This window comes from Eleutherodactylus coqui, chromosome 12 (assembly GCF_035609145.1).
Source record: "Eleutherodactylus coqui strain aEleCoq1 chromosome 12, aEleCoq1.hap1, whole genome shotgun sequence".
Classification (NCBI taxonomy): Eukaryota; Metazoa; Chordata; class Amphibia; order Anura; family Eleutherodactylidae; genus Eleutherodactylus; species Eleutherodactylus coqui.
Genome location: NC_089848.1, coordinates 114,653,476 through 114,666,920, shown reverse-complemented (window position 1 = coordinate 114,666,920; position 13,445 = coordinate 114,653,476). Strand labels below are relative to the sequence as shown.

The 13,445-nt window shown below is 52.9% G+C and overlaps 2 protein-coding genes across 3 annotated transcripts in view; one reads left to right on the top strand and one right to left on the bottom strand.

The window, feature by feature from the left end:
* SCAP (SREBF chaperone) overlaps positions 1 to 3,248 on the top strand; it is a 43,442-nt gene extending 40,194 nt beyond the window's left edge. For both annotated transcript variants that reach the window (XM_066585151.1, XM_066585152.1), the window contains exons 21-23: positions 233 to 313; positions 446 to 652; positions 875 to 3,248. In XM_066585151.1, the coding sequence (XP_066441248.1) occupies positions 233 to 313; positions 446 to 652; positions 875 to 1,120 (534 nt within the window). In that variant the 3' untranslated portion in view covers positions 1,121 to 3,248. The remainder of the gene's footprint in view (positions 1 to 232; positions 314 to 445; positions 653 to 874) is intronic.
* On the bottom strand, positions 3,171 to 11,481 carry ELP6 (elongator acetyltransferase complex subunit 6). The gene is made up of 7 exons (XM_066585153.1): positions 11,379 to 11,481; positions 8,180 to 8,258; positions 8,008 to 8,078; positions 6,704 to 6,831; positions 5,152 to 5,341; positions 4,503 to 4,649; positions 3,171 to 3,676 (listed from the first exon to the last, which is right to left on the bottom strand). Exons 1-7 carry the CDS (start codon positions 11,430 to 11,432, stop codon positions 3,563 to 3,565), a joined length of 783 nt encoding a protein of 260 aa, XP_066441250.1. The 5' UTR covers positions 11,433 to 11,481; the 3' UTR covers positions 3,171 to 3,562.
* Between the last annotated feature and the right edge of the window lie 1,964 nt (positions 11,482 to 13,445).

Genomic DNA, 13,445 nt, shown 5'->3' with positions numbered 1-13,445 from the left:
CCGCCCCTCTGATCCACTGGTTTTAGGCCCTGTTTACTACTATCTAATGCACACTGCACTGCCCTGATTGGCCAGAGCTGGTCACATGATCAGCAGTGGCTAATCAAGGAGCAGGTATAGATCATTGGAAGATTGCATTGGTCCTCTTGGATGGCTGAACACAGGATCTGGGATTTTAGAGTGTAAGTGAAATGACCCCTGCTACAGTGATATATGTCTTATCTTTCTGTAGGTGTATCGCTTGGAAGACGCTTGCTGCTTGTTCACACTGCAGGGTCACTCAGGGGCGATCACTGCCGTGTATATAGATGAGGTGAGGGGATGCGTTATCATTTCACCCATGTACAATGGAGAGAGACATTCCAGACATGCCATATACTCCAGCCTCTCCACCAAGCCTACCATAAAACTGCAAGCACTAAGTTGTCTTCACTTGTACCTACAGACCATGGTCCTGGCCAGTGGGGGGCAGGATGGAGCCATCTGTTTATGGGATGTCCTCACTGGAAGTCGAGTCGGCCACATGCATGGCCATCGAGGAGACATCACTTCACTCATGTGCACGGCGTCCTATGTCATCAGCAGTGGCCTGGACGATGCCATCAGTATATGGGACCGGAGCTCAGGAATCAAACTGTACTCTATACAGCAAGTAGGTTCTGTTATCTACCTGGTCTTATGTCACAGGATAAGCACTTCATAGGGGTCCATATTTATATCCAGTGAGAGCTTATGTTACCCCTAAAGGCCTGGAAGTGGTGGCCTACATCATTCTTAACCCCTCAGTATCTTGTCCATCCCTGTAGACATTAGATCCTCCAGCAGTCATGCCATGTCTGTGCCTGCATCACTCTTTTCTCTCCTCTTTCTACAGGACTTGGGTTGCGGCTCTAGTTTGGGTCTCATTTCTGACAACCTGTTGGTGACGGGCGGGCAGGGCTGCGTTTCATTCTGGGACATCGGCTATGGAGATCTCCTACAGACTGTATACCTGGGGAAGTGTGAGGAAGCTCAGCCGGCGCGCCAGATCCTGGTCCTGGACAACGCAGCAATTGTCTGCGACTTTGGCAGCGAACTCAGCTTGGTCTACGTCCCCTCAGTCCTGGAGAAGCTCGACTGAGTGACTCAGGAAGTGTAGGCCAAGTCTGGCGTCTAATCCCTGCTGAGGATCGGCATGAATGGGGGTTATTCTATCACCAAAAGACAAGCTAAAAACCATGTATATACGAGTTTCTAACTATACTTCCAATGGAATTGCATAATTTAATGCTCCCCATTTTCTCGGGTTCATCCCTCACCTGTCCAGATAGGTTTATTTTGGGGTGCGGAGTCAGGTTGGTGATGCCCCAGAAAATGTAGGATCCCGGAAAGATTCGTAATGAATCGGTAGCACTTCACGGCCGTACGTGAGGGATGGGCTAGAGAGTAATGCTATATATTATCAGTAAGTTATTGTGTGCCACACCTTACATGGGTTGGCAATCAATAACTAGAAAGCGCACCTCAGGGTGGTTCATCAGCACAAGATGAAGGCCCCTCCTAGGTGTGCAGATGACAATGCTGATATGAGGCACCTAGAAAGTGTACAAGAAAAATTAAAAATTTTGGTATGAACATGCTGCACTTTTTAAATGATACTGAGTATCTAGATGCACTTCAGTCCACAGTCTTTAGTGGAAGGAAACCTGAACCGTGTCCCGGACTGTAGACCGATGCCCTTATTTTAAATAAGCCAGTAGACTTCTCCTCAGGGGTAGTTGGCTGCCATGAATGGAATAGCGCAGTGCCCTGCAGGCGTTGGCATAACATATCCCTACAGGCTGTGAGGGAGCACTTACCTGCTGCACGTCATGTACTGAGGGGCCAATGTGCTCTCAGACACTTATATCCATATCCCCTCTCAACTAACTTTTAGAGAAAATGTTCCCTCCTGGAGGGTCCACTTTCTGGTTTGGGTATTTTCCTTAGCATTTTTGTATGGTTGACTCACTCCTGGATAAATCGGGCTGAAAATACAGCAGTGTGCCCGGTCCTGTTAGTGGGGTAGTGGACCGTTGCCTTGTCAAAAGCAGAGTGCTTTTCATGAACGGAGGGGGGAGAAAGAAAAAAAAAACAAACCCTGGTCGCTGCTGTAGTTTAGTTTCACGATTGTTGCTGCTCCATGACACCTGGTTTCCCCACCCCAGTAAAAGGGTGTCAGGTTCCTCCCCTGTAGTCATATGACAAAATATCCAATTATCAGCTGCACCTGATGATCACCTGGGGCAGGCTCCAGTAGTTAAGCCTCTGGTACACTGGTGGTTTTTTTCCCCCATCCGTATGGTGTACCTAAATAAATAAATGACACCCAAGTTATCCTGGGTAGCAGCATGTGCACACTACTGCGGGTTTTCACACAGATGCACTGAGTAAAAAAAACCTCATTGCGTGTCTGGTTCTAAATACATGTGAGTGTGTGAGCCGTTTATGTATCGGACGGCTCCGATGCGAGTTGTCTGAACCTCTCGGGCACAACTTGCACACACAGTAAGTGTATACTCTGCCTTATATATCTGGAACATATCCCATTAGAAGAAAGTATGTAGATTGCCTTTAGGGAAAGCGTCTCCTCCTGCCTGCTTCATAGAGTACAGATTTGTTTGGTAACACGGCAATTCTCTTTTCAATTGCAACTGGAGCTGAACTTTGGTGCTGGAGGAAACCCCTCTGCATTCCTGAAAGCCCCCCCCCCCCCCCCCAACCGGACAGGCTTTGGCCCGAGCCTCCCCATTACCTGCCATGCGAGGTTTTTTTGTACTTAGTAAATGCAATTTCCCACACACAAAAAAAATAAAATGCTCTTCATGCTGATCTCCTGCATTCTAGAAGTGGCGCTCAGCGAGACGCTTGGGGCCAGTAATGTATTATGGACAGTGATCTGTTCCTCAGTTACTGCTCTCTGATTCCCCGATACTGAGGAGAGGTTTCTATTGGTCCGCTGAGCTCCGGCCCGGACGGGAGTCGCTTCCTGCCGGCACGGTTCATGTCGCTACAACAACTACTGTTTAATGTCAAGTCTAACTTGCATCATGGAATAGAGGAAGAAAATATTTTTGGTAAAGGTTATAATTTATTTTGCTGTAGGTCTTATGCTGTGTAGAGCGGATTCGATAAATGTTCGTTGTACAGTCTTAGTTTTCTTTGTATATTTTTAATATAGTTTTCTTTTCAATCCTCTGTAATTTTCTTACATAAAACTTTCTCTCAGACGTCTCATATTATTTCTTGTCCTACAGATAACAATCCGTAGATGCTGGCCAGGTCCTATCTCACTCCTCCTTTCCTCCCACACTAGCACCCCTTTCTGGAGCTGTTCCCCTCACCTGTTACATGTCACCCGTCTTTATGCAACCACCCAGGACCTAGTTCTCTTTTGCTGAAGCTGGGATCAGGTTCCTTAATTTGCTGCAGAGAATCCATCCTCACATGAGGGTCTATATGAGATACCTCCACCCCTAGGTGGGCATGATCCAGTCTGTAATAGTTGTTAGTGCAGGCCTCTGGAGGGGCACGAGCCCACCCATTACAGCACGGCTGCAGACAGTCCTCTGGCGAAGAAGCTGACGGTCTTGTCGTGGATTTTGTACTGGTAGATCACTGGCTTGTCTCGAACCTGGGACCTCCGGGTGATAGTCAGCTGTGAGAAGGAAGAGGATGGGATGCACTAGTCACAACACAAGCTGCAAACTATGAATACTACCCTCCTGGGGCCCCCCGTAAGGCTGGGTTCACATGAGACTGAAATCCCACAGCAATACAAGATTTCCACAGGCGAAATGCAGCTTCGCCCCCTGTAGTCTGCTGTGGCCATCTCTTCCTATAGAGAGGCGGCTGCGAAGACGGGGGAAAAAAAAAAAAATTGACATGCCGCAGCATGCGGATGAGATTTTTTGCAAATCTCACCCACTTTGCTGGCTAATCCCGGCATAAAGTCACAGGCGGAATTCTGCAGCAAATTACACCCCGTGTGAACCCAGCCTTACTGTAAAAGCCCTAGTTGCATGGAAGGGGGGAAAAAAAGCCCAGTTTCCTTTTGCTCCACCACACTTCTCGCAGGTCCCTGACACTTGTTTGAAGTCTTCTGTCAGCGCTTCCACGATTGGAGGTTCAAAATCCCTTCCTCCAGGGAGCGCTGGCTGTGATTGGCTGAGCCACAGCACTGGAGAGCCAATCACAGCCATTCCTGTAGGCTGGGTTGTTCAAACTCCTGACGAGGAAGCTCTGCCAGAACACTTCACACAAGTGCCGGAGATGCGCATGCGGTGTTATTGTTGGTTTTTTTTTGTTTTTTTTCTTCTTCAATGCAGCTAAGGCTTATATTTCAAGGCACCCCCACTAAAAATCCTGGCAAAAGAGTGCTACAAAGTTGCGATATCGCCCATGTGAAAGAGATCTAAAACAGTGATATAGTTATTGGGGTTTTATACTAGGAAGCTGCCCAGGTGCCATCCAGCATCACTCACCTCTCCATGCACATCCTTACAGAAACCGGTCACCAGCCCCTCCACCTGCAGGAGCAGCGTGCTCTGGTGGCACAGAGACTTCAGCAGCCGCTCATTATCAGCATCCTCCGACTCCTCAAATCCCTGCAGCAAACAAACCACGTTCCCCTGCAAAAGAGAAGAACCCAAGGGACTAAGTGCCCAATATACAGGAGCCCCCAGCCCACTGACATCGAAGGTCTTGGCCTAAAATCAACTCACAGAAGTAGCAGAGCTGACTCTAATTCAACTGCTCTTTTCCAATGTGGGGCTTTATATACATAATATAGTAGCTGTTATAAGCAGTCCTATGCAACACCACAGATTATAGTAGCTGCTACCTGCAGCCCTAGGCAACACCACAAAGAACAGTAGATGCTACCCGCAGTCCTAGGCAACACCACAGTATGTCAGATGCTACCTGCAGTCCTAGGCAACATCAGAGTATATTAGATGCTACCAGCAGTCCTATTTAACACCAGAGATTATATTAGATGCTACCAGTAGTCCTATGTAACCCTACAGATAATAGATGGAGTTATCACAGCTATAGCTCAGTTTGATACATCTGTAAACAATAAAATGACTTTGTAGTTTTGCCCTGGCATATACAGGAATAAGGGGCACACACCTGGTACTTGCTGCACACGCTGGCTCTGCAGTAATGGATGAAGTCCAGCACCTGCAGCGTGGTGACCCCCAGGCTCAACAACAGACTAACATCATCTATAATCAGCACTGGGCACTTCCCCCGTTCACCTCCAGATGGCATCAGTGCAGCAGTAATAAAGTCATACAGGGGCCTGAGGTCACTCCCAGTCCTAAAAGAAAGAGAAGAAGTTCCTTCCTCTGACCTTCTGATTTAATTCAGCATTAGAAAAAATATATTAAAGCTGCACTCTGAGGCGCCGCCTCTCTATTGAGGCGCCGCCTCTCTATTGAGGCGCCGCCTCTCTATTGAGGCGCCGCCTCTCTATTGAGGCGCCGCCTCTCTATTGAGGCGCCGCCTCTCTATTGAGGCGCCGCCTCTCTATTGAGGCGCCGCCTCTCTATTGAGGCGCCGCCTCTCTATTGAGGCGCCGCCTCTCTATTGAGGCGCCGCCTCTCTATTGAGGCGCCGCCTCTCTATTGAGGCGCCGCCTCTCTATTGAGGCGCCGCCTCTCTATTGAGGCGCCGCCTCTCTATTGAGGCGCCGCCTCTCTATTGAGGCGCCGCCTCTCTATTGAGGCGCCGCCTCTCTATTGAGGCGCCGCCTCTCTATTGAGGCGCCGCCTCTCTATTGAGGCGCCGCCTCTCTATTGAGGCGCCGCCTCTCTATTGAGGCGCCGCCTCTCTATTGAGGCGCCGCCTCTCTATTGAGGCGCCGCCTCTCTATTGAGGCGCCGCCTCTCTATTGAGGCGCCGCCTCTCTATTGAGGCGCCGCCTCTCTATTGAGGCGCCGCCTCTCTATTGAGGCGCCGCCTCTCTATTGAGGCGCCGCCTCTCTATTGAGGCGCCGCCTCTCTATTGAGGCGCCGCCTCTCTATTGAGGCGCCGCCTCTCTATTGAGGCGCCGCCTCTCTATTGAGGCGCCGCCTCTCTATTGAGGCGCCGCCTCTCTATTGAGGCGCCGCCTCTCTATTGAGGCGCCGCCTCTCTATTGAGGCGCCGCCTCTCTATTGAGGCGCCGCCTCTCTATTGAGGCGCCGCCTCTCTATTGAGGCGCCGCCTCTCTATTGAGGCGCCGCCTCTCTATTGAGGCGCCGCCTCTCTATTGAGGCGCCGCCTCTCTATTGAGGCGCCGCCTCTCTATTGAGGCGCCGCCTCTCTATTGAGGCGCCGCCTCTCTATTGAGGCGCCGCCTCTCTATTGAGGCGCCGCCTCTCTATTGAGGCGCCGCCTCTCTATTGAGGCGCCGCCTCTCTATTGAGGCGCCGCCTCTCTATTGAGGCGCCGCCTCTCTATTGAGGCGCCGCCTCTCTATTGAGGCGCCGCCTCTCTATTGAGGCGCCGCCTCTCTATTGAGGCGCCGCCTCTCTATTGAGGCGCCGCCTCTCTATTGAGGCGCCGCCTCTCTATTGAGGCGCCGCCTCTCTATTGAGGCGCCGCCTCTCTATTGAGGCGCCGCCTCTCTATTGAGGCGCCGCCTCTCTATTGAGGCGCCGCCTTTTCAGTCTGACGATAACCCAGAGCTTCACTGACCTCAGAAAGCGCAGAGGATTGTCGGCTTCAGTCTCTGGAGTGTCTGTAAACAACAACTGGGTGTAAGATCTCAGCCCTTCCAGGAACAGTAGCTGCCCCTGATCCCGAGCGCTCGCCAGGTTCACCCCCTGAAAGATACAGAAGCATAAACCCGTGATGGCGGGCGTCCTCCGGGGATTCACACCGCGCCCCGCAACAATCACCACGAGCAATAATACAAAACCATAAAGAGAGGGACAACATCACCCAGACTGGAGGGATAAAGGAAGCCGTGACCATCGCCTGCATCAGATGACTGTACAAAGGATACTTCCCAGAATGCAAAGCACCAGAGCAAGCTCTATGCAGACCCTGAACAAGCAGGGGGTGCTGCAAGTGTTTAGTTGTGAAACTCGTAAAATAGTGAGTACAGCTCTGGAGTATAATACAGGATGTAACTCAGGATAAGTAATGTATGTACACAGTGACTCCACCAGCAGAATAGTGAGTGCAGCTCTGGAGTATAATACAGGATGTAGCTCAGGATCAGTACAGGATAAGTAATGTATGTACACAGTGACTCCACCAGCAGAATAGTGAGTGCAGCTCTGGAGTATAATACAGGATGTAACTCAGAAGCAGTACAGGATAAGTAATGTATGTACACAGTGACTCCACCAGTAGAATAGTGAGTGCAGCTCTGGAGTATAATACAGGATGTAACTCAGGCTCATTACAGGATAAGTAATGTATGTACACAGTGACTCCACCAGCAGAATAGTGAGTGCAGCTCTGGAGTATAATACAGGATGTAACTCAGGATCAGTACAGGATAAGTAATGTATACACACAGTGACTCCACCAGCAGAATAGCGAGTGCCGCTCACAGGGTATAACTCAGGATCAGTACAGGAGAAGTAATGTATGTTCACACTAACAACCATTTTCATTCCGTCTGCTTGCTGATAATGAATTGTAGCTGTTTACAGCCGTTTACAGCCAGAGGCTGATCACCCCTACAGACCTCTAATATCTCCAGCCTGGACAATCTTCTATGCATAAACAGTCTGGATTCCACACTGATACAATGTATGAATGTAACAAACTATCAGCACAGTAGAGCGATTTGGGCTTCTGATGTCTTCAGCTCATAGAGGATTGTGCAGCCAATTGTAGCAACCCATCAGCTGTGAGAAGCTCGAGGTCAGGACAGTTTCTCAACCTATGGTTGTAAACCATGAATATTCACATTCTCTGATTGCAAGCAGAGATCTTGAAAATGGCGAGGAAGAGAAACAAAGTTTATTAGCGGTTGCAGGACTCACCAGCTTCTGGGCGATGACGTTGTAGTGACTGAAGGACTGAGCAAGAGCCACAAAACACAGGCTACATCCAGCTGTGAGACACAAACGGATCATTACCACCAGTGGGGGCGCTACCAGCCCTGCCGCCATCGCTGTGACATCACAGTCACCATAACGGATCCTCAGCACTCACCCTTCAGGTAATAGGACAGGAAGTGATTCAGTAGGAAGCTGCTGTCCGTCTCATGGCCGCTGATCAGGATGAACTGTTGCTGCAAGACACAAGATGAGGGGAACAGACTGACCCCCGAGGTCTCACAGCAGCTGTGGTGGAACTACAACTCTCAGCATGCTTTGAGGGCCACAGGTAAGATGTTGGGACCACAATGACTGCAAAGGTCAGTGACTCCCGGGTGAGAAGGCTGTGTGTCCCCACCCCCCCATATACCCTGAACTATCCTATATACCGCCTTTCCCCGAAAATAAGACCCTGTCTTATATTAATTTTAGCCCCCAAAGGAGAGTCTTATTATACTTCCCTATCAGGCAGGGTCCAGGTCCTTCCCGCTACTCTTCAGAGCTCTGATGCAGTTCCCGCAGTCCTCGGCCGCCCATGTAAGATCACTTCCTGGTTACAGGATTCATAAATCCCGCCTCCAGGAGGCAATGGCTCTAATTGGTTCTTCAAGCACTGCTCAGCCGATCAATGCGATGGCTGTGATTGAATCATCGTTATTGGACTGCTGCTCAGCCAATCACAGCCATCGCTTTCTGGAGGTGGGATTCATGAATCCCGTGATGAGAAAATGATGTTGTATGAGCGGCCGAGGACTGCGGGATTCTGGGGCGCAGCGGGAGCGGCCTGGACCGAACCTGCAAGGTAATGTATTCCTTTATGCAGTGTAACTAGGGCTTATATTTCAAACCTCCCTGAAAAATCAGGCTAGGACTTATTTACGGGATAGGTAATATTTTCAGAGAAACACAATAGAAACTCCCGCAGTGCCCATTCTGTGGTCTTATTCAGCGATAGCTCCCCTCTGTGGCCTTATTTTGTAATAGTACCCCTTCTGTGGCTCCACTTACTGATAGTGCCCCCTTTGAGGCCCCAAGTAGTAATAATACCCTCCTTTAGTAAAAATGTCTCCCTCTGTGACCTCACTTAAGTTATAGAGCCACTTCCGTGGCCCTCACTTGGTGGTAGTGGCCCCTATGTGGCTCCAACTAATAGGACCCCCACTAGTAATAGTGCCCTCCTCTGTGGCCCCATAGTGATAGTGCCCATAGCTGTGGCCTCATTTTGTGATAGTGCCAACTCTGTAGCCCCCACTTAGTGTCTCTTCTCTGACCCTACTTAGTGATAAGAACCTCGTTAGTAGTAGTGTTCTTTCCTGTGGCCCCTGTATCTACAGCCTCCTGTCCCCGAGAGGCAGGAACTGTCTTCCCTCACATAGTCCTGGTTGGTGCTGCCTGCTCTGTAGGGATAAGATGCCATTCAGGGGCCAGTACACTGGTTTGCAGGACTGGAGGTGGACTGTTACACTGAGAGGAATTACGGACTGAAGAGGGGGGGGGGGGGCCGCTGCGCTCAGGCGCATTACGGGCTGGGGGGGGCCGCTGCGCTCAGGCGCATTACGGGCTGGGGGGGCCGCTGCGCTCAGGCGCATTACGGGCTGGGGGGGGCCGCTGCGCTCAGGCGCATTACGGGCTGGGGGGGGCCGCTGCGCTCAGGCGCATTACGGGCTGGGGGGGGCCGCTGCGCTCAGGCGCATTACGGGCTGGGGGGGGCCGCTGCGCTCAGGCGCATTACGGGCTGGGGGGGCCGCTGCGCTCAGGCGCATTACGGGCTGGGGGGGGCCGCTGCGCTCAGGCGCATTACGGGCTGGGGGGGCCGCTGCGCTCAGGCGCATTACGGGCTGGGGGGGCCGCTGCGCTCAGGCGCATTACGGGCTGGGGGGGCCGCTGCGCTCAGGCGCATTACGGGCTGGGGGGGCCGCTGCGCTCAGGCGCATTACGGGCTGGGGGGGCCGCTGCGCTCAGGCGCATTACGGGCTGGGGGGGCCGCTGCGCTCAGGCGCATTACGGGCTGGGGGGGGCCGCTGCGCTCAGGCGCATTACGGGCTGGGGGGGGCCGCTGGGCTCAGGCGCATTACGGGCTGGGGGGGGCGCTGGGCTCAGGCGCATTACGGGCTGGGAGGGCGCTGGGCTCAGGCGCATTACGGGCTGGGGGCGCTGGGCTCAGGCGCATTACGGGCTGGGGGGGCGCTGGGCTCAGGCGCATTACGGACTTGGGGGGGCGCTGGGCTCAGGCGCATTACGGACTGGGGGGGCGCTGGGCTCAGGCGCATTACGGACTGGGGGGGCGCTGGGCTCAGGCGCATTACGGACTGGGGGGGCGCTGGGCTCAGGCGCATTACGGACTGGGGGGGCGCTGGGCTCAGGCGCATTACGGACTGGGGGGGCGCTGGGCTCAGGCGCATTACGGACTGGGGGGCGCTGCGCTCAGGCGCATTACGGACTGGGGGGCGCTGCGCTCAGGCGCATTACGGACTGGGGGGCGCTGCGCTCAGGCGCATTACGGACTGGGGGGGCGCTGCGCTCAGGCGCATTACGGACTGGGGGGCGCTGCGCTCAGGCGCATTACGGACTGGGGGGGCGCTGCGCTCAGGCGCATTACGGACTGGGGGGGCGCTGCGCTCAGGCGCATTACGGACTGGGGGGGCGCTGCGCTCAGGCGCATTACGGACTGGGGGGGGCGCTGCGCTCAGGCGCATTACGGACTGGGGGGGCGCTGCGCTCAGGCGCATTACGGACTGGGGGGGCGCTGCGCTCAGGCGCATTACGGACTGGGGGGCGCTGCGCTCAGGCGCATTACGGACTGGGGGGGCGCTGCGCTCAGGCGCATTACGGACTGGGGGGGCGCTGCGCTCAGGCGCATTACGGACTGGGGGGGCGCTGCGCTCAGGCGCATTACGGACTGGGGGGGCGCTGCGCTCAGGCGCATTACGGACGGGGGGGTGCTGCGCTCAGGCGCATTACGGACTGGGGGGGGGCGCTGCACTGGGGCTAGTACACTGGATTGGTAGGGCAGAACACGTCGGTGCCAGGATGGAGGAGGCTGTTACATTGGGGGGCAGGATGCATTGGGGGGAGCCGGTTAGTTTGGGACAGGACGGGCTGTAGGAGGATCTCCCCATACGGGGCGCAGGGCCACTCAGGGTACAAGACACGGGCTGTAGTGTGAGGCGCAGGATTAGGGGGTCCCCTGGGTGACTCGGCCGGGTGAGGGGCAGGATGGCACCTGGGGCTCTGAGGGGAGCACATAATGGGGTGCAGGTTATTTGGGGTCCCTCCGGTGTGAGGTTCTATAATAACACCCGTCCTGTTCTCACCCGCTCCGGGCTCTCCGTATCCGCCCCCAGCAGGGCGTTCAGCTCCGGGAACATTCTGCTGTGACCACGTGGTACACGCACCCATCACTTCCAGGATCACGACCCGGCCTTTTCCATCCCGCCCACCGTGTCCAGGGCGCTCCGCCATCTTGTGAGTGGAACAGAGCGCTAACCTGCTCCTCGTAATAGCCGCAACTCACAGTGTGACCGGCAGAGGGAGCCAGAGAGCGGAGGCGAGCCGCTTATACTTAGATACAATGACTCATTGTCGCCCCCTTGTGACAGCAAATAATTCTATTAACCCGCCTTTATATGCACTTGGCAGTACGTACTGATCAGACTGTATGGTACAACTCTGATCATCAGTATATATTAAGGAAGTGCTGCGCCTGCAGTTACCTAATGAAGAAAACGCTTTTAGGTATTCTTTTAATTTGTTTAGCAAATAAGAAAATTAAGATTATTATTTTGGGACAAAAAAATGGAGATTTTAATTTTAGGCCCGGCCCTAATTGGGTCCTCCCAGCGGCATTTGTATCCGGCATACGCTGGATCCGGACTGGGGATCATCTTTTCCTAGGAAAAGGCAAGCAACAGAAAAACGAAACGCAGATGTGAAAAAGTTTTTTTTCCACTTTTTTTTCCTACAGTATTTACCATACAGATGGATAACGTGATGATTTTGTGGTATACAGAGTTTTTAATTTTTTTTGATAATGCCTATGGGGACACATGCCACCGTATGGCATACAGTTGCATATGTCGGCGCGTGTTTGCCATACGTGGAGCGCCCCCAGGTCTCAGTTTGGATGTAGGTTTTATCATTTTTAAAGAATTCTATAAGGTGGGACCCGTATGTGTGAGACCTTTATGGCGAATCCTGTAAAAATACCATAAATATTTCAGAAAGGAAAAGCCACTTTAGTATTTCTAAGGTGACCAGGCGTCCAGATTTACGCGGGACAGTCCCGCTTTGGAACTCTGTGTCCCACTTTCCGCCTGGACCCCAGCGGGACAGCCATTTGTCCCGCTTTTAGGACGTCTGGTCACCGAGAAGGTGATTACCAGCCGGGGTGCAGCACCCAGACTGGTAATCACTTTGCGGCACCACGGCTGGATGCACACATTAACAGCAGTGTGTGCATCCGGGATCTTCCTCCCCTAACCTCTTTTTCCTAGTTCCGCAGAAGAGGTCAGGGGAGGAGGCGCTGCTGCGGGTGCACAGACTTCTGCCGGCAGCAGCGGCACTCAGAAGACCAGGAGGAGGGTAAGTATATGTATTTTGGGGGGAGGTTAATAACTACTGGTGCTACTGTGAGGGTCACTATTACTACTGGGGTTGATATAGGGGATGCTATTAGTAATAGTGTTCCATATATCAGCCCCAGTAGTAATAGTATTACCCTTGAGGCAACTGTGGGGGACACTATTACTACTAAGGGCACTTTGGGCGTGGGGGGGGGGTCACTTTTAGTGTTGAGGCAACTGTGTGGGTCACTTTTACTATTGGGACCACTGTGGAAGTCACTATTACTACTGAGGGCACTATGGGGGGGGGGGTCACTTTTACTACTAGGGCCACTGTGGAGGACACTATTACTACTGGGGCCATTGTGGGGGGTCACATTTACTACTGAGTCTACTGTGGCGGATCACTTATTACTGGGGTCACTATTAAGGTCACTTACTACTGGGACCACTGTGGGGGTCACTATTACTACTGAGGGCAACTGCGGGGGTCACTATTACTTCTGAGGATACTGTGAAGGTCATTATTACTACTGGCGCCACTGTGTGGGTTACCGTTACTACTGAGGATACTGTGAGGGTTACTATTACTACTGGGGCCACTGTGGGGGTCACTATTACTATTAAAGATACTGTGGGGGTCACCATTACTACTGAGGCCACTGTGGGGGTCACCATTACTACTGAAGACACTGTGGGTGTCACCATTACTACTGAGGCCACTGTGGGGGTCACCATTACTACTGAGGCCACTGTGGGTGGGGGGGTTCACCATTACTACTGAGGCCACTGTGGGGGGGTTCACCATTACTACTGAGG

Excerpts from the sequence above, each read along its gene's own strand:
- ELP6 (XM_066585153.1), bottom strand. The coding sequence starts at position 11,432 with ATGTTCCCGGAGCTGAACGCCCTGCTGGGGGCGGATACGGAGAGCCCG. Across the intron at positions 8,079-8,179 it reads CCTGTCCTATTACCTGAAGG|CTGGATGTAGCCTGTGTTTT; the intron begins GTGAGTGCTGAG and ends TGTGTCTCACAG. Across the intron at positions 3,677-4,502 it reads GTAAGGATGTGCATGGAGAG|CTGACTATCACCCGGAGGTC; the intron begins GTGAGTGATGCT and ends TCCTTCTCACAG.